Source organism: Oryzias latipes, chromosome 2, assembly GCF_053564925.1.
Source record: "Oryzias latipes strain Hd-rR chromosome 2, Olatipes_Hd-rR_3.1".
Taxonomy (NCBI): domain Eukaryota; kingdom Metazoa; phylum Chordata; class Actinopteri; order Beloniformes; family Adrianichthyidae; genus Oryzias; species Oryzias latipes.
Genome location: NC_136238.1, coordinates 14,221,365 through 14,244,191, shown reverse-complemented (window position 1 = coordinate 14,244,191; position 22,827 = coordinate 14,221,365). Strand labels below are relative to the sequence as shown.

The following is a 22,827-nucleotide window of genomic DNA, read 5'->3' as shown; positions in this document are numbered from 1 at the left end:
AACGTTGGCGGCCGATGACACACTTTTTCAAGACCAGCTCTGTTCTGGCACCGAACCAAACGCCACCCACTCACAAGCTGGAGCGCTCTCCTGTACGCCACGAATGTTTTGATTTTCTTCATGGGGAGCGAGAAAACAACACATTTCCCAACAGCCCGGATGAAGCTCTCAGCCGCTAGTTCACTCCCTCTGCTTTGTCACCCTCTGCCCGCTCAGGGTCTGTACTGCGACATCCGCCAGCTGGTCCAGTTCATAAAGGAGGCTCACGGGAACGTGTTTCGCAGAGTGGCACTGAGCGCGCTCCTGGACAGTGCCGAAAAGGTCACCGCCACCAAGAAACCTGAAGACAAAGAAGAGGGCAAACACCCTGGACCCAAGAGGTACTGACCATTCAGCTGCCAAATAGGTTTTTATGGATATATAACTATAATAAACTAGAATAGAAACCCCAGAAATAAGTAAAACACTACTTGTGTTCACCTCCAACTGATTCATTCTTCCTTTATGTGCTTATTCATCGCTGCTTGACTTTGGTCTTTTTCTCTGTCTTGTCAACATTTTTTTTATCTTGCTTGAGTGACTGTCTTGTTGTTGTTGTTTTGTATTCAAAGGTTAAAATCACAGTATAAAATCTGCTAGGTAACACTTTTCTGTATTTGAGCGGCTGTTGTGACCACATGGAAATACTTTTCCCGTCTTTTTTTAAATCAAAAAGTTACAAAACACAGGGTTCCCATCTATTTTCCCATTTTTGAAAAGCCAAGAGTTTTACCACACCCCACATCTTTATCTTCTTTTGATTTTTTCACATAAAAACCGTTTCAGCAATTTCATTACTGCTTCTGCCAACACTACTCTGTCTTTTTTTTTTTAATTTTAGCAAACTTCTTATGTCAACTTTGGCAATTTTAGGGTAAAACTGGGCAAGGAATGCAAGTGGCCCACATGAAATTGCAAAGTCATAGACCATCACTTGGCTGTTGGATACATTTGGATACATTGGATTGGATGCATTCCTATACATTAGCTTAACATTAACAATAACAATAACAATTAATCAATAATATTAACTAAAGCTATACATTACATATTGGATACATACATACAATTGGATACATTTCTGGGAGAAATGTATTTAACAAAATTGGGGACCAACAACAGACTTTTCATCTTGGGCCCGCCCTAGTTATTATATTTATAAAAATATAATAACTTAATAGATGATAATAGAAAACTTGATATATAGACGTTTCACTACCATAACACATTGATACTGATTTACTTTCATGAAACATAGGAGGGATCTAGAATATTAGCATGACAAATGAACAATTATTCAGATAACCGTGACATAAAGAACATGCTGACAAGTCGACTAAACTCTGTATCCCTTCAAATCACTAAATCCGCTGAATTCTTCATTCTTTGTTCTGTTTCCAAACAATTCCGCTAAGACTGGAGTAAGACTGAGCGGCACTTCCTCTGTGTTGCTGTTAGTAGCAAATACTGATACACACACCAACACCGCACTCTAGTGGTTGTTATTGGGAAAATAGCAAATGTCTGAGCCTGTGTAAAAAAAAAAAAATCACATATAAGTCGCACCTGAGTACAAGTTGCATCCAAACAATACCAAAAAATGCGACTCCAAATAAGGCTATAATTGCTATGATGCTAGGAAATGATATATTGCCAAAGGAATGATTTATTACAATGCTGAAGAGTTGTGCTTTTAAAAAAAGTAAAAAGCAGCAGAGTTTTTGTTTGGTTCTTTGTTTTTCTCATTTATACCCAGTCTGTTTTTCATAGACTGAAATAAAGCTATGAAGGTTTCGCTTGTACGACTACTTTAGGAGACAGCCTTAATGAACAAAACTGGAATAAACCATATTTTTGTGTGTGGTGGGGGATTGTTTTTTTAAATTAGGGAGTCAAATGAAAAAACAAACCAAATACATTTGTCGTAAACTGTAAAAATACAGTACACAAGTTGGCAGATAATGTTTTTTGTATTAGAAAAAAAGTGTTATTTTTCTTTTACTTCTTTAAAAAAGAGCATAAACATAATTTTCGTATGGAACGCTGTTTCTTCATCATTTATTTGTAAAGATTTTCGCAGGTTTTAAAAAATGGGGGGTATAGTATCGCGAGAAGCTACAGAACAGTTCGTCATTCTTAAAAGTTCTGGTTCTGCCAGCAATTCCAAGCAGGATTGTTTATAATTAAAAAAACGGACTCTTAAGATCTTCCAAAAATTCCAGGGTTTAATTAAAAAATAAAAGTTGAGTGGCCTTTTTGAAGATCTTATTGGTTTAGATTGGTTTTGGTCAGTGAGTCCTATGTATGTGGTGTGTTTATATATGTGTGTAGGTCAGAGATGGGTGTGTCCGGGGAGAAGGGTCAGGTGTCCAGTGCTGCAGATGAGTGTCGCAGCTACATCTCCAGTAGACCTCCCCAGACCCCCGAACAGTGAGTGTTGACCTCACAGCCTGTCGTATCGCATCATCTCTGTCCAGCCCCGCTGCCATTTCTGCTTAAACTTACCTTGTTGCTTCCTCTAAACCCCGCCCACAAAAAAAACAACAAATTTAGGTTCCCACCAAATATATGTAGATTTTTTTTCCTTCTTTCTTTATTTTGTGGAAATACATCCTCAAAAACAACAATTTTCCCTTTTGTTTTTGTCTGCCTGCAGTGAGGAGCAGCTTCCCGGTGCTCTGCTGGGTAGGAAGGACTTTTGGAGGAAGATGTTTAAGTCACAGAGTGCTGCCAGCGACACCAGCAGCCAATCCGAGCAGGACACGTCAGAGTGCACGACTGCCCACTCTGGCACCACCACGGACAGGCGATCCCGATCTAGATCCCGTCGGATTTCCCTCCGCAAAAAACTCAAACTACCGATAGGTAAGACAGTCTATTATGACACGTGGTACAAAATGACAAATCTTTCTTGATTACAGTCATAAATGAGGACATTATAGATCGATAGCCTTGAGAGTGAACATAAAACCATTTTTTGTGTATTTATGGACAAAATACCAACTATGTCGTCATTATTCTTCATTATTCACGAGCATCGTGTTTACTGTCTTTGAAATTGTCTTTTAAACGTCCAGCATGGTAGCACTTTATCCAACTCACCTCATCTTTATGGTCTGTTTTTTTTGTTCATTCTTGTGCCATAGCGTGCCGTGGGACCATCCGCCTTCCCCTCACTCGCTCTGTGTTACGTATGTGAACGTGGAGCATTTAACATCTTCATTTTTGTCACATCTGTTTGTGATGATTGTCAGCCCGTGGGCAAGAAGTCATTCCCGTTCTGCTTGTTTTGTTTGTTTCATCTGAAAAGCATCTGATCAGTCAATAAACTGCTGAAGAAACGCTCTTGAAGGAACCTCATCCAGCTTTTATCACTTTAAAGGAAATGGGAAAACAGTCAGCCTTTCCAAATTTGTCCTCAGTTTGAAGACTAAAATCCCGGACAAGACCCCGGTGAATGTTATGCCAGTCTTAAAGAGGAAAAAGAAGCAAATACAGCCATATTTGAACTTGTAAGGTTTTTGTTTTGTATCCGTAAAATAAAAAAAAATAACAAAAGCAAATGTAAAAAAAAGAAAAGAAATGTAACATTTTAAATGGAGGTCCTGTAAAAGTGGCCTGTTCCTTTTTTTGTCACATTCCTTAAAGTTTCATTTGTGAACTGTTTAGAAACTAGTAATTTCAGAGCCCCATTTGGTATGTGCCTGTCAATGCACATTTCATAATGACATTTTATTTTGAAAATCTTTAGTTTCTTCCTGTGAAAGACTTCCTGTCAGACTATTATTAATTAATTTGCGTTGTCCCTATCAAATAAATAAATAAACGTTTGTATGAATCTCACTTAAAAATAAAAGCAACTGCAGTAATTCTAAATTAAAGACTCCAATTTAAAACAGTAAAAGAATATTTTTATTATTTTAATTCAGTTGATTATTTTACCAAATTGTACTCAGGTTTTTTTTTTTTTTGAATGACTTTGAATGTAATTTCGGCCATCAGAGGGTCAAATACTGACTATAGATTATTTGCTTCTACTGCGGTCTTTGGTTTGTCTGTCCCAGAGCTAAAAGCTGTTGACCACAACCTCAATTATTGGAACTTTTTATCAATCCACTCATGACCATCGTGAGGACTCTGCTCACCGTACGCCTAACATTACCGATACAACAAAAATGGCGAGCAATATTGCAGCCAGTTTTGAGCCGGATGCCAGCTCAGATAACAAAAAAGAAGACGTCTACACTGATGACTAACATGTTTTTTATCTTTTTTTCAAAACAGCACTTTATTCGTCTGCTCCGAATTCACAACAACTTAAAGAAATATGCATAGATGTAATTTTAAGCTTAATATTCCTAATAAATTACCTCCATCATGAGTCAAATGCCATAAAAACACAATTTCCCTCAGAGTAGGACATTAAGAGTTTTCATAGATATTAAAATCAAAACATGTAAACTTGAGTTGAAGACGTTACAGAAAGGCAAGATCAGAAGCACCAGAAAAATAGAAAAAAAAACGTGCTGCTTTTGTAATTATTGCTTTCTATGTGGTGCTTTTTGAATCTGAAATCCCAAGAGAATGACCTTTATTCTGTGAGTGTGACTCAAGTGTCCTGGTTGTGCATTTGTGACTGCAGCCCTGCATGCAAACATGCGGCCACAGCCCTGCTTGCGTGGTGCGTTTGTGGCCCTGTGAGGCCGCCGTATGCCATCTGAAAAAGTCCCGTCTCTGTGCGCCTTCAGGAAACTGGCTGAAGCGCTCCTCCCTGTCTGGCCTGACGGACGGCGTGGAGGACCTGCTTGACATCAGCTCGGTGGATCGGCTTTCCTTCATACGTCAGAGTTCGAAGGTCCGAGAAACAAGTGCAGTCTGCTCCAGCCCTCAGTTTTCACAAAATAAGGATGGGTGGTTTCAAGGGTCTGAAGGAAAAATTGGTCTTTAGGATGAAAATATGAGTTCATTGCATTTTTACAGCATAATAGAAAAATACACAGTTTTACAACCAAAGCAGACTTTTTTGGTTGTTGATGCTTTTGATTTTGAGTGTGTTTTAATAAATAACATTTTTATAAATTATACTTGTTTTTACAATTTTTTAGTTTAAATATATACGATTCATCATCTCAAAACTTAATATTTGATTTATTTATTTTAAGAATAATGTATACAAAAATGAATAAAATGTGATATTACTAATCACATAATCAATATCTTTTTTTTTTTGTAGATAATTGTAAATGCTCTTCTTGGGTAAAAATGAAACAAACAGGGACAAAAACAGTACTCCAACAAATCTGCACTTTCAGGTCAAGTTCACCAGTGCCGTGAAGCTGTCTGAAGGGGGCGCCGCAGGGCCGGAGTACGGCAGGGACGAGGAGGAGAATTTCTTCAAGCGGCTCGGTAAATGGAGGTCTGGCAGGAGGAATCCATCCAAGCTTCACCACACAGAAGAGAAAGATGGTAGACCTCCCCCATCCCCGGGCGGGCCCCCCTCGTCCACCTCGCCCCATCGTCCTGTGTCCCTCTGTGTCCCGCTCTCCCTCCGTCTGTGTGTTGCAGTGTCTCATTCCGTGGTCTGTCCAAACGTTTGGGCCCTTGATGTCGGCTCTCGTGAGAGAACTTCAGCTGCTCTCCTGAAGCCTTTGTGCGCTGTGTGACCCCAGTTTTTGAAATGACCTGTTCTTAAAAGCTGAAGTTAATGAACATCAGTGCAGTGATGGCACACAACGAAAACATACAAATAAATAAAACATAGCATTGAAAAAAAATTAGCCTAATTAACCTTTTAACACCTGAGATGTCGTACAATATTATAAAAGCGCTTGAAATGGCACACAAGGCTTTAGCAGTGATACATTTATCTGTTTCCCCTTTGCGTGACACATTTGAACTTTTCATCCCCTTTTCCTCTGCTGCTCCTCTGCCTTTCATCGAACAGCTGAAAGAGGACTAGCTAATGAATTACAGTCGATGAGACCATCTTTCAGTGCATCTTGTGCTGCTTTGAAGCATGACGGTGTTGGCGCTGCCCTTCCCCTGTCTCTTCTGTGGTGACGTCTGTTGGTATTCTTCAGTGTCTGAGTCCGTAAAAGCAAGAGATGCGACTCTTGCTGTTTTTTCTGCGATTTCTCGGATCTCACGCCTCTGGTTGTCAAGTCTGCCATTCTTGTCATCGTTTGTGACCTTGGGTGTTTGCTCCTTGGTGGCTTTTTTTATTTTTATTTATTCTTTAAGTACTGGATGATGACGTGGCTTCATGCTTGTTTAACGAGAATCTATAGACTGTGAGACACCAAAATTATGTTTTCTTCCACGTTCTCCTGGTTTTATCATCCAGGACCTCACGGTTTTCAGGAGCGTCTAGCAGCGACTCAGGAGGCCATGAAGAACAAGAACGTGGTCAATCTGGGCGCCATTCGACAAGGAATGAAACGCTTCCAGTTTCTCCTAAACTGCTGCGAGCCAGGGACCATACCTGACGCGTCCATCCTCGCCGCTGCCTTGGACTTGGTGAGTTCCAGTTAGGATGTAACTGTAGGAAAGTCACGATTTGTGATCCCTGACTTTGACGTCAATTCCCTTAGGAAGCACCAGTTGTGGCCCGAGCCTCCCTTTTCCTGGAATGTGCCAGGTTCGTGCATCGCTGTAACCGTGGAAACTGGCCAGAGTGGATGAAGGGCCACCATGTGAATATCACCAAGAAAGGTCTATCCAGAGGTCGATCACCCATCGTGGGCAACAAGAGAAACCAAAAGCTACAGTGGAACGCGGCCAAGCATTTCTGCCAGTGGGGAGATGTGAGTTCTGACGTTTAGATGAAAATCCACGACAACCTGATTAGATTGATTCAACTTGTTCTTGGACTTAGGCAATCGGAACGAGACTCAGCGAACTGTGTCACTCGGACACTGAAAGTCCTGCCAACATCCTGGGTTACATTTATGATGAAGAGACCAAACGGAGGATGAGGAAGGAAGACGAGGAGGAAGACTATTTAAATGATAGTGAGTCACTGGAGGACCTTGACTGTTTCTCCAATTAAATTAGGGCATGCGATATTAGTTATACAAATTGCAATGATGATATAACTTGTGTTACATGAACAAATAGCAAAACAACCAAAAACATAATTTTCCCTGCAACAGTTTAAAGAAGAGTCAACATACAACATGAAATTATACTCCAAATGACCCTCATCTATTTAGGAGTCGAACATTTAACATAAAAAGGGCTACATCCGATTGGTCGACAACGCATAAATGCATTTATTTGATTCCTTAATTACTTCAAGCTGCCATAAGACTCTTTTAGCACATAAGGTAACCATTTATTGCAAATTTTGGCCGTCTTTTGCGGCATGCCTATTGCACAGCTTGATATCACGTTAACGATAATGTGACGAAACTGGATTCTCTAGAAAGGACTGTATTGTATTAGTTCGTAACCCCGTCAGTTTCTTGCACACAGAAATAATGAATAATGACTCAGAGACAAAACTTATCTTTTGTAGATTTACTCCGCACAAAGACCAGATTTGTACGCAGGGTTACAGACAGATGAACAAGATGCATTCAAAGTCTGAACCAACGAGCTCAGGGATGGGTTTGGTATAAAAACCCTGCATTTGCATATTCAGAAGATCGTCCGATGGACCCCGTGTGAAAATCACGCCCACAGGTTACTGCTGGAGAGAAGCTCCAAGGCTAAAGTGAAGATAAGTCTGAGGCCTGCTCAGCAGATCACACATGCACAGAAAAAGGGAGTATGAGAATAAACTGTGAGAACAAATGTAATATAATTTTGAGATGACAATACATGCTCAGTGAATTAAGTTTAAACCATTAGTGTAATAAAAGTTAAAGGCAGTTTCTAACTATTCTTCACAGATAAATTTGTTATTTATTGTGCAGGCCTAGTTTAAATCAAATCCCGTTTCAGCCATGAGACCAATTCGTAATAACTTTTGTACCTTTAATTTAAAAATAGGCAATTGACTTGAAAAGTTCATATACAGCGGGACAAAAAAATGATGTTTCAGTCACACGTTGTCTGTAATGTTCATCATAAGAACACTTCAACTGCGACACGAAAATGTAAAAAAACGACAAAAACATACTTTGTAATCTCACCCTGGTTGTGATTGACAGAGGTCAAATCAGCGACCCCCTTACTCAAGCTCACAGAATACTCTACCACAGGAGATCAAAGCAAAGATCCAAAACAGATGCATTGAAATAGAACTTGTTATATTGCATAAATTCAACAAAACTTGAAAATTTATTTATGTGGTTTATCAGTCAAAATTTGCAAGAAATTTGAATAACTTTCAATTTAATTGGAGGTAAAGTAGGTAAAGTTCAAAATAATCTATTTTTTATGTTTTTTGACCTGGTTTTTGACCCCCTCTTCCAAAAAATAAACTACATTTGATATAAACATTTTTTAATGGTGTTTCTTTTAACATTCTACATTTTTTAAAGAGTTTTTTCCTGTTATGTTCATTTAATTCCTGTTTTTGTGGATTGATTTTGCTTTCAAAGATACCGTCAATCCCTCAAAGTGCGCTTGCCCCTTTGCTCTGAAAATGGCCGCCTGCCAACTCCTTATGGAAATCACCACATTCCTGCGGGAGACTTTTCCCTGCCTGCCCCGACCACGCACCGAACCCTTAGTGGTGAGTCATCACATCTATTCCCCCAACACACGTAAGGCAAGGCAAGTTTATTTGTATAGCACAATTCATACACAAAGTAATTCAAGGTGCTTCACAAAACAGAAGAATGCATTAAAATCACAATACATCATAGAAATAATCAACATAAAATTTACTTTAAAAGAAAAGAAAAAAAAAAAAAATTGAAAACTGATTTAAAAATAAAGGAAGGAAAGGAAAGAAAAGTGCAGATAGGACCTTTCAGTCATATACACGGCTAAACAGAAATGTTTTAAGTCTAGATTTGAACATGAACACAGAACACGTAGACAAAATTGGTCTTGTGAGATAAATTGATTCTGATGGAAATGTGTCAACTACAGGACCTGGACAGCTGTCGGCTGCGTTTGGACCCGGAGCTCGGCCGCCATCGATACGAGAGGAAGATCAGTTTTGCGGGAATCCTCGATGACGAAGACGGGCGCGATTCCCTCAACAGCAGTAGCCACACTTTAAAGTCGGACACCACCTGCGATGACAAGAAGACCCAGGAAGCTCAGGGTAAATATCTAAATGGATCATCTCTGGAGCAGTGTGCACTGCAAGAAGGCCCTTTCCGTGTGGTGTTTGCATGTTCCCAAAATTGCCCAAAGGTGTGCATTTGTTTGGGGATGTGTGTGGCCCTGCAACAGACTAGTGACCAGTTCAAGTTGGACCTCCCTCTTTGCCCAACAATGGCTGGGTTGGCTCTAACGACCCCTTGTTCCCGAAAGGGATTTAGCAGGTTCTGAATATGAATGAACGGATCATCTCTGACATTACCCCTAGGAAAAGACTAAATGATGCCCACTTGGACAGCATTTCAAATACAGCAGTTGGAAGTTGGAAGCTTTGTTGGGTCTACCCACCTGCCAATCAAAGGGGTACGGCTCTAAAGTAGGCACAACCTTTGAGCTATGATAAAATCAACATAGTTGGTTTTTAGAAAAAAACGTATCCAGCTGTTGTCATGATTAGTGTGGTCTTGTAATTATGGTTATGCCAATTTTGGGCAAAAGTAAAAAAAAACTGTGTTGTTTATGCAGAGCTGAAGTAGTTCATTAGAAATTCACCTCTGAGTTGTGGGCGGGACCATGGGCACCTAACAACTCTGTCCCATTTCCCCTCCCCATTGCTGAGAGGTCTCTGTTTACATGCTTTCCTGTTAGCTTAAAGTGGCTTAGAGCTATCCAGCCATACAGTTTTGACCCAGATGCCAGCTCAGGCGAAGAAAACAAAGACGTACATGGATTTACTCATTTACAAGTGGATGCATTTGAATGGGGCGGAGTAAGGAGCTTAATGCCTGCCCATTGCATTATCCACAAAACAAATACAGTCATTTACAAACAGATTTTTTCGACTGCTCTTCATTCACAACAATTTGAATGAAGAACTAATTAGAAGTGAAATTTTGAGGTCAATTCTCTTAATACATGTTCGCTATCGTCATAAAAATGACACCCAAAAAACTATTTTCATTGTAGTGAGTCTTTAAGAAACAAAGCATACATTGAAAAGTTCCATAAAACCAAGCCCTTCATTTTGTTGTAAAATCCAACTTTACTTGGAAAACAACTGGACCTTAATCCCATTTGTAACTTGGTTCCAGTGGTCAACTTTTGGTTTATCTTGGATGACACCAACGACCTGTTGTGTTCGTCACTTTTTTCTCTGTCTTTTCCTCCATTCTGTTTTCCAGCTCCTATTAGAAAGATCCGGATCGGAGGCTCCCGGCTGCTTCAGATCAAGGGGGCCCGAAGTTTCCGTGTAAAAAAGGGAGGCTCCTTGTCGTCAATCCGCCGGGCGGGAAGCCTCAAGAGCACCAAGCTGTCAAGGCAAGACTCTGAGTCGGAGAACGAAGAAGGGTTGCTGTCTCAGACACAGAGCCGGGACACGGTTACAGACATCGGTAACGTTAAGAAAAACAACGAAAGGTTGTTTCAGATTCTTGGACGTGAACTTTCTGTCTTATTCCAAGTGTTTCATGTTGCAGGAAGTCCCTTTAGCGCCAGTGAGCCCAGTATTGAACCAGAGGGTCCGAGCTCAGGAGGAACAGAGGACAATTACCACCGCAACATGTCCTGGCTCCATGTGGGTCCATCTGTCCATCCGAAAGCAACAGATGCTGTTTTCTCTTCGCTGACCTCCCTCTTTTCCACAGATCATGATCCTTCTGATCAACCAGCAGAGCTTCATTTGCACGCACATTGACTTCTGCCACCCCCGTTGCTACCAACACCATGGGCGCTCCTGCGCTCGTCTGGTCCGTGCCATCAAGCTGGTGTACGGCGAAAGTGTGGACAGTCTGAGAGAGGACAGCTCCTCCTCTGGAATCATTGGAGGCCGACCAAAGAAAAGCAAAGAGGTCAATTTTCAAACCACCTCGTCTCCTTTGAAGTAAAAGAACTGAATGAGCTGAAACTTTTTGCAAATGTTCTCTTCCAGTGTTCAGACAAGTCCTGCCTGAGGACTCCATCCATGAAGAGAAGACCCACCGACTCCAACATGGAGGGGAAGAAGGACACAGGAATGTTAAAGTACATCCGCAACCAGGTATCAGTTTTGTCACAATTGCACCGTTACAGTCTATCTGCGGGCGAAAAATGGGCAGACTTGTACAGGCCACTCAAGGGGGCCTGTAGGAAATACAAGACATCGACACAATTGTACGATTTTTCATTTTTCCAACCCTGTGTACTGCTAAAGGATCCTGTTAGTGCTGTTCCCATGATACGTACGTGATCCTTACATGCAGCCTGGCTATTAGAAAGTTGGAAATCAGAAAATCAGAGCACAGTTTTTGTGAGCATTGTGTGGGTGTTCTGAGGGTACTTATGCATCACCTGAATACCCTGTACGTGCGGAATTTGCTTGCAATCAATAAGTTGCCAGTTAGCTTACCTCACTAATGACTAGATTGTGACATTTGGGAAACATCATTCGTACTTAATAAGTGCGCAAAACAACCATTAGGGTGCCCCACAGCACCCTAATGGTTGCATGTGACTAAGGCATGAGGACCCAGTACGCGCATCTTATTAATGACTAGAGAGTGTCGTTAGGGTACCATACTGCAGCATCACCTTTTTGTCAAAACTGTGTGCAATTGACAAAATTCATACATAATACTTAATGATACTCTTACCACACGCACGACAATGGTACCTTCCATTTTCGTGAAGTCCCTTAAGGTGGCAGCACAAGGCTCAAGGAAATTGCAAAGCACACCTGGCGTTTCTTTGGAATGCCTCCCTTCTATTCTATGACCCAAACCCAAAAACCTGCAACAGGTCAACCTCTGTACAGGTGCATATGATAAAGGGTTATACCTGTGAAGTTTTTCTGGATTTCGTGATATAAAGAAAGTGATGGGCAAAGCAAACCCAGATCACTATCACTCCACCATGCCAAACTGTAGATTTGACAGTTTACAAAAACAACTCTCAAATCATTCAAATACTTATCTTCTTCAGGTAATGAGCTTGTCTCCAGCTCCTCTATCGCTGTTGATCAAGGCCGCGCCCATCCTCACTGACGATATGTATGGAGACATCCAGCCTGCGGCCTGGGAGCTCCTGCTGAGTGTGGATGAACACATGGCCGCTGCAGCCGGTCAGTCACATGCCAGGCATCTTTTTGTGACATTTTGTCACCTTCCTGGATTCAAATTTGACCTTTTTTTCCATTCCTGCTTCCTTTTCTCCTTCTGGTTCACCTCTGAATCCAGCGGCCATGTTTCTGCTCTGCGCTGTGAAGGTCCCTGACGCGGTGACGGAAATGATGATGGCAGAGTTCCAGCACCAGGAGGCCTGCCAGCGCATCAACTCCATCCTGAAGTTTAACACACTGTGGCGTTTCCGATACCAAGTGTGGCCTCGCATGGAGGAGGGAGCCCAGCAGATCTTCAAGGTAAGATCCAGTCGTATAGAATAGAATAGAATATAATAGAATAGAACATTATTTATCATAAGAACATAAGAAATTACCTATTATTATTCATACTTGGTGTTTCTGTTTTGGTCATTTGTAATATAGGAACTTATTCTATCTTTAATGTTATATTTTTTATGTTATTTTATGTTTTCTGTTAATGACCAGCTATAAAGTTTTCCCATCAAAGCTCATTTTAAAACTTAATAAATGGGGACCAAGTGTAGTTCATCAAACAGCCACTAGGGGCTTGTTGAAAAAGCGAGTCTGCTCCAGTTGACAATAATTCTAAAATGTCCATTTGACATCAGAGGTTAACAAACTTTAGGTTTCTTAAAATTCATTCTTTTTTCTTTAGGGTATGAAACACTTTGCTGTAAAAAACATGTTTTTTTTGTACTTTAACTTAAATAGTGTAACAAAGGGTTACGGTGTTTTGACAGAAAAAACCCATTCCTTTGATGGAAGTTTCTATACTATATTAAGGAACTACATATGAGTTTAGTTCTTTACTATATATAGCCTTTTTGTTTGAAGTACTTTACTTTTTTTGTAAATCTAAAGATACCCAATTTCTGGACTATAGAGCTTTAATATACGCTGTAAACTGCACTCACTAAATGTAAAAACAAACAGATAATTGTACAAATATAGGTCATAAGCCACAAATGTCCACGTTGCAACACTAAAAGATGTTTTTCTACTTGTAGTTAATAAATAGTTTTTTCCAGCTAGTACACATGGTTGCATGTTAGCTCAGTCCTGCTTTGATGCCCCAAATGTAGATTGATCTATTCTAAAAACGTACCCAGTGGTCTTTTAATTATAATTATGTTGTTTTTCTCGCTAGCTAATAGTCCCTCACAAACCCAAGCTATGGCATTAGTGGTGCAAAAAGAAAGGCAAGCAGGATCTATGCAGTTTTGCGCCATATACCCGCTCGGGCGAAATATATGTACATGGATCTATTTGTCTGTAACTGACAAAAAATTCCAACAATAGATCAATTTTTAAACTGTATCTATTTTGTTGTTGTTGTTGGATTTAACTTTGGAGCTGCCAAACTTTTCTGGAACATTTCAGACTCACTTTTGTTCCGTACATCTGTCAATGTAGATCCCTCCACCCAGCATCAACTTCACCCTTCCATCTCCAATACTGGGCATGCCCTGTGTCCCCATATTCGACCCCCCATGGGTTCCGCAGAACACCGGCAGTGTCCAGGATCCAATCAACGAGGACCAGTCTGTAAGTCGAAGCTCAGAGTTCAGCTACATCCAGACAAAACAGCTCCTACGTTCTACAATTGATTACAAAATACTACAAAAATAACATTTAAAAAGAAGACACACAAAAGGTGTTCTTTAAAAATTTGGGCCTCAAAAAATGGCTGGTTTTGGTGTTTGTTTGTTTTTTTCCACTTTTATTTTTTTGTACAAACCATGACAAAATATGTTTTCTTGATTTTGATGAAAAAATGAGAACACATGTTCTATAATTTATCTATCGACTGTCTTTGTTTTTAGTACCCCACATTTATTCAGTCAGTCCATACCATAGTAAGTTGGTATTTCTGTCCGGATGTTTGTGCTGATGCATCTTGTTACCTCCGATCAGAGGAAATGATCTCCACTCAGTCGAGTTTCATGGGTCATGTGGGTTCGGCTGCATCTTGATCAGAGATTCGCACCACAAAAAAAAAAAAAATCTCCAACACTTGCTTTGATTGCAAGAGAAAAGTCCCGTTATTAACAGCATGCATCGGATCAACAGACATGTTTGTGTTGTGCCTTTGATGCATGGTCATTAGACGAGAATGACTTTGCTGTGAATGTTCTCCATATCATGCGTTGAGCTTAGCTGGATGTTAGCACTGTGAGGCATTTACTGTTCACAAAATACAGTAAAGTCTCCAAATTCCAGGCTGAATTCATGGATTTTTCCACAACTTCCTGATTGCATCCATTTAATAAAGGCCAGGAAGGCAAAAGAGCATGAGGCCAGATGGCTGGAGGAGAGTTACTGTATTAACGTGTCGTCCAGTCACTTCATAAGGCTGGTTTAGCCCACCGGAGTTTAAGCTCCATACCCTTTGTCCCCCCCCCCCCCCCCCCCCCCCCACACCCCCACCCCAATGCTGTTCTAGAAATCCTTCTCTGCCCGAGCCGTGTCGCGCTCCCACCAGCGGGCCGAGCACATCCTCAAGAACCTGCAGCAGGAGGAGGAGAAGCGGCGCCTGGGCCGCGAGGCCAGCATCATCACCGCCATCCCTGTGGCCCAGGAGGCCTGCTACGAGCCCACATGCAGCCCCCCACCTGAACAGGAGGAGGAAGGTGGGGCAAACACAGTTTACTTCAAATCTATTTGCCCCCCTCTTGATAAAAAAGGTCTTTCCTTTGCATATATATATATATATATGTATATATATATATATATATATATATATATATATATATATATATATATATGTATATCCTATATAGAACAGTCGCTCAAGACTGCAAGTCACGACACACCAACCTGTGCACAGCCTGGATTGATTACAAGAAGGCCTATGACTCAATGCCACACACATGGATCACTGAATGCTTGGAGCTGTACAACATCAACAGGACTCTAAGAGCCTTCATAGGAAACTCAATGAAGCTGTGGAAAACCACCCTTGAAGCCAATGGGAAGCCACTTGCACAAGTGTCCATCAAATGTGGGATATACCAAGGTGAGGTCTGAACCCCCTCAGCCAAATAATCAACAAGACTGGCTATGGATACCGACTCAGAAATGGGGCCAACATCAGTCACCTCCTCTACATGGATGACATCAAGCTATATGCAAAGAGCGAGCGTGACATTGACTCCCTGATCCACACCACCAGGATCTACAGTACTGACATCGGGATGTCATTCGGGCTCGAGAAATGCAGCCGGATGGTGACAAAAAGAGGCAAGGTAGTCCACACAGGAGGGGTCTCACTCCCAGAAGGAACAATAGCAGACATTGAGGACAGCTACAAGTACCTTGGAATTCCACAGGCAAATGGCAACCTTGAGCAGGCAACAAGGAAAGCTGCAACAGCAAGTGAGGCAAGTCCTGAGAAGCCAGCTCAATGGCAAAAATAAGGCCCGGGCAATAAACAGCTACGCACTGCCAGTTATCAGATACCCTGCAGGAATAATAAGATGGCCAAAGGAAGAGATACAGACCACGGATGTTAAAACACGAAAGCTCCTCACCATGCATGGAGGGTTCCACCCCAAATCCAGCACCCTGAGACTGTATGCGAGCCGCAAGGAAGGAGGCCGAGGACTAGTGAGCGTAGAAGCCACTATCCAGGATGAAACATCCAAGATGCATAAGTACATCAAGCTCAAGGCCCCAACTGACAGTGTGCTCAGTGAATGCCTCAGGCAATGGAGAGCGGAGGATACAGTGCTGGAGGACAGATCCTCATGGGAGGACAAACCCCTGCATGGGATGTACCACCGGACCATAACTGAAGTGGCTGATATCAAGAAGTCCTACCAATGGCTAGAAAGGGCTGGCCTACAGGACAGCACTGAAGCGCTCATCCTGGCAGCTCAGGAACAAGCCCTGAGCACCAGAGCGATAGAGGCTCAGATCTACCACACCAGACAAGACCCAAGGTGTAGGCTGTGCAAAGAGGCGCCTGAAACAATCCAGCACATAACTGCAGGATGTAAGATGCTGGCAGGTAAAGCATACATGGAGCGCCACAATCAAGTGGCTGGAATAATATACAGGAACATGTGTGCAGAATATGGACTGGAAACCCCAAGGTCAAAATGGGAAACACCTCCGAAGGTGGTAGAGAATGAGAGGGCAAAGATCCTGTGGGACTTCCAGATCCAGACTGATAGGATGGTAATGGCGAACCAACCAGACATCGTAGTGGTGGATAAAGAACAGATGAAAGCCGTTGTGGTGGATGTGGCAGTGCCAAGCGATGGGAACATCAGAAAGAAGGAACATGAGAAACTCGAAAAATACCAGGGACTCAGAGAAGAACTGGAGAAAGCATGGAAAGTGAAGGTGACAGTGGTGCCTGTGGTAATTGGGGCACTTGGGGCAGTAACCCCCAAGCTGGTGGAGTGGCTACAGCAGATACCTGGAAAGAAATCAGACCTCTCAGTCCAGAAAAGCGCAGTGCTAGGAACAGCTAAGATACTGCGCAGGACCCTCAAGCTCCCAGGCCTCTGGTAGAGGACCCGAGCTTGGAGGAGAAACCACCCGCGGAGGGTGAGAGGGGCGTTTTTTATCTATCTATCTATCTATCTATCTATCTATCTATCTATCTATCTATCTATCTATCTATCTATCTATCTATCTATCTATCTATCTATCTATCTATCTATCTATCTATCTATATATATATATATATATATATATATATATATATATATATATATATATATATATATATATATAGATATAAAAAAAACTTGCCCCTTTCACCCTTTCGTGGGTGGTTTCTCACTCAAGCTCGGGTCCTCTACCAGAGGCCTGGGAGCTTGAGGGTTCTGCGCAGTATCTTAGCTGTTCCTAGCACTGCGCTTTTCTGGACTGAGAGGTCTGAGGTCTTTCCAGGTATCTGTTGTAGCCACTCCTCCAGCTTGGGGGTTACTGCCCCGAGTGCTCCAATTACCACAGGCACCACTGTCACCTTCATTTTCCATGCTTTCTCCAGTTCTTCTCTGAGTCCCTGGTATTTCTCCAGTTTCTCATGTTCCTTCTGCCTGATGTTCCCATCGCTTGGTACTGCCACATCCACCACAACGGCTTTCCTCTGTTCTTTATCCACCACTACAATGTCTGGTTGGTTCGCCATTACCATCCTATCAGTCTGGATCTGGAAGTCCCACAGGATTTTTGCCCTTTCATTCTCTACCACCTTCGGGGGTGTTTCCCATTTTGACCTTGGGGTTTCCAGTCCATATTCTGCACACATGTTCCTGTATATTATTCCAGCCACTTGATTGTGGCGCTCCATGTATGCTTTACCTGCCAGCATCTTACACCCTGCAGTTATGTGCTGGATTGTTTCAGGTGCCTCTTTGCACAGCCTACACCTGGGGTCTTGTCTGGTGTGGTAGATCTGAGCCTCTATTGCTCTGGTGCTCAGGGCTTGTTCCTGAGCTGCCAGGATGAGTGCCTCAGTGCTGTCCTGTAGGCCACCCCTCTCTAGCCATTGGTAGGACTTCTTGATATCAGCCACTTCAGTTATGGTCCGGTGGTACATCCCATGCAGGGGTTTGTCCTCCCATGAGGATCTGTCCTCCAGCACTGTCTCCTCTGCTCTCCATTGCCTGAGACATTCACTGAGCACACTGTCAGTTGGGGCCTTGAGCTTGATGTACTCATGCATCTTGGATGTTTCATCCTGGATAGTGGCTTCTACGCTCACTAGTCCTCGGCCTCCTTCCTTGCGGCTAGCATACAGTCTCAGAGTGCTGGATTTGGGATGGAACCCTCCATGCATGGTGAGGAGCTTTCGTGTCTTAACATCTGTGGTCTGTACCTCTTCCTTTGGCCATCTTATTATTCCTGCAGGGTATCTGATAACTGGCAGTGCGTAGCTGTTTATTGCCCGGGTCTTATTTTTGCCATTGAGCTGGCTTCTCAGGACCTGCCTTACTCGTTGGAGGTATTTAGCTGTTGCAGCTTTCCTTGTTGCCTGCTCCAGGTTGCCATTTGCCTGTGGAATTCCGAGGTACTTGTAACTGTCCTCGATGTCTGCTATTGTTCCTTCTGGGAGTGAGACCCCTTCTGTGTGGACTACCTTGCCTCTCTTTGTCACCATCCGGCTGCATTTCTCGAGCCCGAATGACATCCCAATGTCAGTACTGTAGATCCTGGTGGTGTGGATCAGGGAGTCAATGTCACGTTGGCTCTTAGCATATAGCTTGATGTCATCCATGTAGAGGAGGTGACTGATGTTGGCCCCATTTCTGAGTCGGTATCCATAGCCAGTCTTGTTGATTATTTGGCTGAGGGGGTTCAGACCTATGCAGAACAGCAGTGGGGACAGAGCATCACCTTGGTATATCCCACATTTGATGGACACTTGTGCAAGTGGCTTCCCATTGGCTTCAAGGGTGGTTTTCCACAGCTTCATTGAGTTTCCTATGAAGGCTCTTAGAGTCCTGTTGATGTTGTACAGCTCCAAGCATTCAGTGATCCACGTGTGTGGCATTGAGTCATAGGCTTTCTTGTAATCAATCCAGGCTGTGCACAGGTTGGTGTGTCGTGACTTGCAGTCTTGAGCGACTGTTCTGTCAACCAGGAGTTGGTGTTTCGCTCCTCTGGAGTCTCTACCAATGCCTTTCTGTGTGTTACTCATGAATTGATCCATGTGCCTATTTATCTTGGTTGCAATGATGCCTGACATGAGCTTCCATGTTGTGGAGAGACAGGTTATTGGCCGGTAGTTGGATGGGACTGCACCCTTTGAGGGATCCTTCTGGATCAGGATCGTTCGTCCTTCTGTTAGCCATTCGGGATGAGTCCCATCGCTTAGCAGCTGGTTCATTTGTGCTGCCAGGCGCTCGTGGAGTGCTGTGAGCTTCTTTAGCCAGTAGGCATGTATCATGTCAGGGCCCGGTGCTGTCCAGTTCTTCATACCTGAGACTCTTTCTTGGATGTCTGCCACTGTGATGGTTACTGGATTCTGTTCGGGGAGGTTGCTATGTTCTTTTCTCAGAGAGACCAGCCACTGGGCATTGCTGTTATGTGCTGTCTCTTTCTCCCATATACTTTTCCAGTACTGTTCAGTTTCTAGCCTTGGTGGGTCTGCTCGGCTGTTTTGACCCTGCCACGAGCGTACACTTTCGCAGGTTGAGTTGCGAACAGCCTGTTTATCCGTCTGGCTTCATCGTCTCTTGTGTACCTCTTTGCGGCTGCTCAAGGCTAGGAGCCTTTGTTTGGCAGTTTCCAGTGCTTCAGGTATGGGCATCTGGCTGTATCTCTTAGGTACTTGCTTTCTCATTGTACCTCTTTGAGCCTCTGTCAGCTTACTCACATCCTTCCGAGTTGCCTTGATTTTGGCCTCTAACCGTTGCTTCCATGGTGGGTATTGTTTTCTCCCATGGTTACCCTTATAGCCAAGCATCTCAAGGATCACTGCTGCTGAAGTGTAAACCAGTTCATTGGTTTCTGTGATGGTTGTGGTAGGAATTGCCCTCAATGCTTCATTCACAGTTTCCAGTAGACTTTCAGGCGGTACATCACTTAACCGTTGTAGCTGGTGTCGAGGTTGCCAAGTGTTCATTCTAGACATGATCTTGTCTTTCAGGTCAGTTGCTGCCTCGCTCAGCGTAACTGTGGTCTTTGGGGCTGTGTACCCAATCTCATTGTGGGAGTGTGGTATAGCCTGCTCTCTGACCTGTTGTTCTGGCTCTCCCGGGGTATTGCCATTGTATTGTATCGCTTCAATCTCAAGTTGTGATAGGAGTTGCCTCTTGTGGATGTTCGAGCATTGGGCTACCAGTTGTTTGGCAGTTAGCCTTGATTGTGAGTTTCGAAGCATCCATTCATTCCACATTCTCTGCATGTAACCACGCTGGTTGGGATTACTTGAGTAGTAGCATTCTAACAGAACCTTGTTCTCGCACCTAGTCCATTTCCGTCTTGTTCCAGTAGCCCACTTTCCATCAGAGTGCTCTGGTCCCCCAGCACCTGACGCAGACCTTGTTTGGCCGGGCGACGTCTGAGCCGGCATGACATGTGGTTCATTGTCTCTCATGTTTGGGAGGTAGGCCGTAGCGTAAAGGGTCTTGCCCAAGGACCCTCACTGGGTGATGTTAATTGCTCGCTATTGTTATGGTAATTGCCCCATTTCCATTGTTATGGTAATTGCCCCCATTTACCATTGCCATTATATTGTTCATTCCGCCCCTGGGAATCGAACCGGGGTTTCCTGCATGACAGTCCTGCCATATATATATATATATATATATATATATATATATATATATATATATATATATATATATATATATATATATATATATATATATATATATATATATATATGTGTGTGTGTGTGTGTGTGTGTGTGTGTGGAATTGAAGTGGTACAATACAATTGCAATACCACGGGAGAGCCAGAACAGCAGGTCAGAGAGGAGGCTATGCCAGACTCTAACCCTGAGCTTGGGTACACAGCCCCAACAACCACAGATACGCTGAGCGAGGCAGCAACTCCTCAAATCTTTGAGATGCTTGGCTATAAGAGCAACCATGGGAGATTACAGTACCCACCATGGAAGCAACGGTTAGAGGCCAAAATCACGGCAACCGGGAGGGATGTGAGTAAGCTGACAGAGGCTCAAAGAGGTATAATGAGAAAGCAAGTACCTAAGAGATACAGCCAGATGCCCATACCTGATGCACTGGAAACTGCCAAACAAAGGCTCCAAGCCTTGAGCAGCCACCTAAAGAGGTACACAAGAGACAATGAAGCCAGACGGATAATCAGGCTGTTCGCAACTCAACCTGAGAAGACTTTTAAAATAAAAAAAAAGAGGATCGCTTCCATTCCTTAAAAAAAAAACCAGCTGTGTGCCTGTAAGATCAAAGTGAATGTAAAGCGCCAATTGTACCTAGCATACTGAAAACTCTGGAAGTCTCTTTGCTGTTAGATTTCAACCATCATTTGGATGCAGTACCTCTGTGCTTTTGAGCTTGTGGTCAATGGGTGGATTTCTTTCCTTCAGAACTTTTCAGATGAATCGTAGAAATCATGGTTTCATCGACTATATTAAAGAAGCTCCGTACCATTACACTACCGCCCCCGTGTTTGGCTGCTCTTATATTTTTATAGGACATTTTATGGTTGTCCAGAAATTTTGCGATGCTTTTGTGGGAAATAGAACTGAAATTGCTTCCAGAAATATGTGGTTGTTTCAGAAGCATACGGCAAATACTTCTTTAAGGCTAGCTCTGCAGCCTAATAGCATCTTTTTTTTGCTTTGATCTCGCCAGCAGAAGAAGTGGTGAACCTGGCATCGCGCCGTCTGTCCGTCAGCCCCTCCTGCGCATCCAGTAACTCCCACAGGAACTACTCTTTCCGCCGCGGTTCTGTGTGGTCAGTCCGTTCAATGGCCAGCGCCGAAGGTATCACGGTTTCAACTTGAACTTTTAACTCAACGGTTTTAACTGGGTTTTTTTTTTTTACGTAAAACTTTGTGTATCTCCTGCAGATGAAGAGAACACAACAGAACACACTCCAAGTCACCACATGTTACAGCCGCCTCAGGCAGTCTTCCCAGCATGCATCTGTGCTGCAGTCCTACCTATAGTGCACCTCATGGAAGATGGGGAAGTTCGAGAAGATGGCGTTGCTGGTTGGTGCCAAAAATAATTTGATTTGAGATGTGAGTAGATTATTCTTCTTTACGTCAGAGTTTACGTGAAAACATCTCCAATGTTTCTGCAGTCAGCGCCGTTGCCCAGCAGATCCTCTGGAACTGTCTGATTGAAGATCCAGCTTTGGTTCTCCGTCACTTCCTGGAAAAACTGACTGTTAGCAACAGACAGGTGAGAAAACATCTCAGAAATCCTGTTTTTGGACGATGTTTTTACATTTTATGACTTTAAAGCCATCAAACGTAGGTTTAATGAAAGGACTGTAGTTTTTTGTTGTTGTAGTTTTTTTTTGGGGGGGGGGGAGGGGGGGTTTGGTACTTCTTTATACTTTGGAATCTACACAAACTAACACTTGTGTATTCTTGACTTTTTGTGCATTTTTAGTCTAGTGGGTTTGTGTACATCTTTTTATTGTTTGGACTTAGAGTCTGGAATAAATTCTATCTATCTATCTATCTATCTATCTATCTATCTATCTATCTATCTATCTATCTATCTATCTATCTATCTATCTATCTATCTATCTATCTATCTATCTATCTATCTATCTATCTATCTATCTATCTATCTATCTATCTATCTATCTATCTATCTATCTATCTATCTATCTATCTATCTATCTATCTATCTAACACAGACCGTTTAAATGTTAAAGCATTTGAGAACCAAAAAAAGTTTGAAGGCCACACACAAACTCTCTCTAATTCGCAGTTACACACACGCATATACACACAGCAACACACACACCTGCCCACACCAACAAGCCTTTTCACA

General features: G+C 42.7%; 1 protein-coding gene across 18 annotated transcripts in view; it reads left to right on the top strand.

Moving 5' to 3' along the window:
* Positions 1 to 22,827, top strand: part of unc80 (unc-80 homolog (C. elegans)) — a 67,251-nt gene that overhangs the window by 22,779 nt on the left and 21,645 nt on the right. For 9 of the 18 annotated variants that reach the window (XM_078933127.1, XM_078933097.1, XM_023965048.2 and 6 more), the window contains 21 exons: positions 217 to 380; positions 2,371 to 2,469; positions 2,696 to 2,904; positions 4,788 to 4,894; positions 5,352 to 5,505; positions 6,383 to 6,555; positions 6,630 to 6,842; positions 6,914 to 7,049; positions 8,586 to 8,719; positions 9,082 to 9,259; positions 10,440 to 10,649; positions 10,734 to 10,831; positions 10,902 to 11,105; positions 11,186 to 11,293; positions 12,214 to 12,352; positions 12,468 to 12,649; positions 13,787 to 13,918; positions 14,817 to 15,003; positions 21,670 to 21,801; positions 21,888 to 22,031; positions 22,124 to 22,224. In XM_078933127.1, the coding sequence (XP_078789253.1) occupies positions 217 to 380; positions 2,371 to 2,469; positions 2,696 to 2,904; positions 4,788 to 4,894; positions 5,352 to 5,505; positions 6,383 to 6,555; positions 6,630 to 6,842; positions 6,914 to 7,049; positions 8,586 to 8,719; positions 9,082 to 9,259; positions 10,440 to 10,649; positions 10,734 to 10,831; positions 10,902 to 11,105; positions 11,186 to 11,293; positions 12,214 to 12,352; positions 12,468 to 12,649; positions 13,787 to 13,918; positions 14,817 to 15,003; positions 21,670 to 21,801; positions 21,888 to 22,031; positions 22,124 to 22,224 (3,204 nt within the window). The remainder of the gene's footprint in view (positions 1 to 216; positions 381 to 2,370; positions 2,470 to 2,695; positions 2,905 to 4,787; positions 4,895 to 5,351; positions 5,506 to 6,382; positions 6,556 to 6,629; positions 6,843 to 6,913; positions 7,050 to 8,585; positions 8,720 to 9,081; positions 9,260 to 10,439; positions 10,650 to 10,733; positions 10,832 to 10,901; positions 11,106 to 11,185; positions 11,294 to 12,213; positions 12,353 to 12,467; positions 12,650 to 13,786; positions 13,919 to 14,816; positions 15,004 to 21,669; positions 21,802 to 21,887; positions 22,032 to 22,123; positions 22,225 to 22,827) is intronic. The other 9 variants (XM_023965054.2, XM_078933117.1, XM_023965057.2 and 6 more) reach the window with 5 other exon arrangements.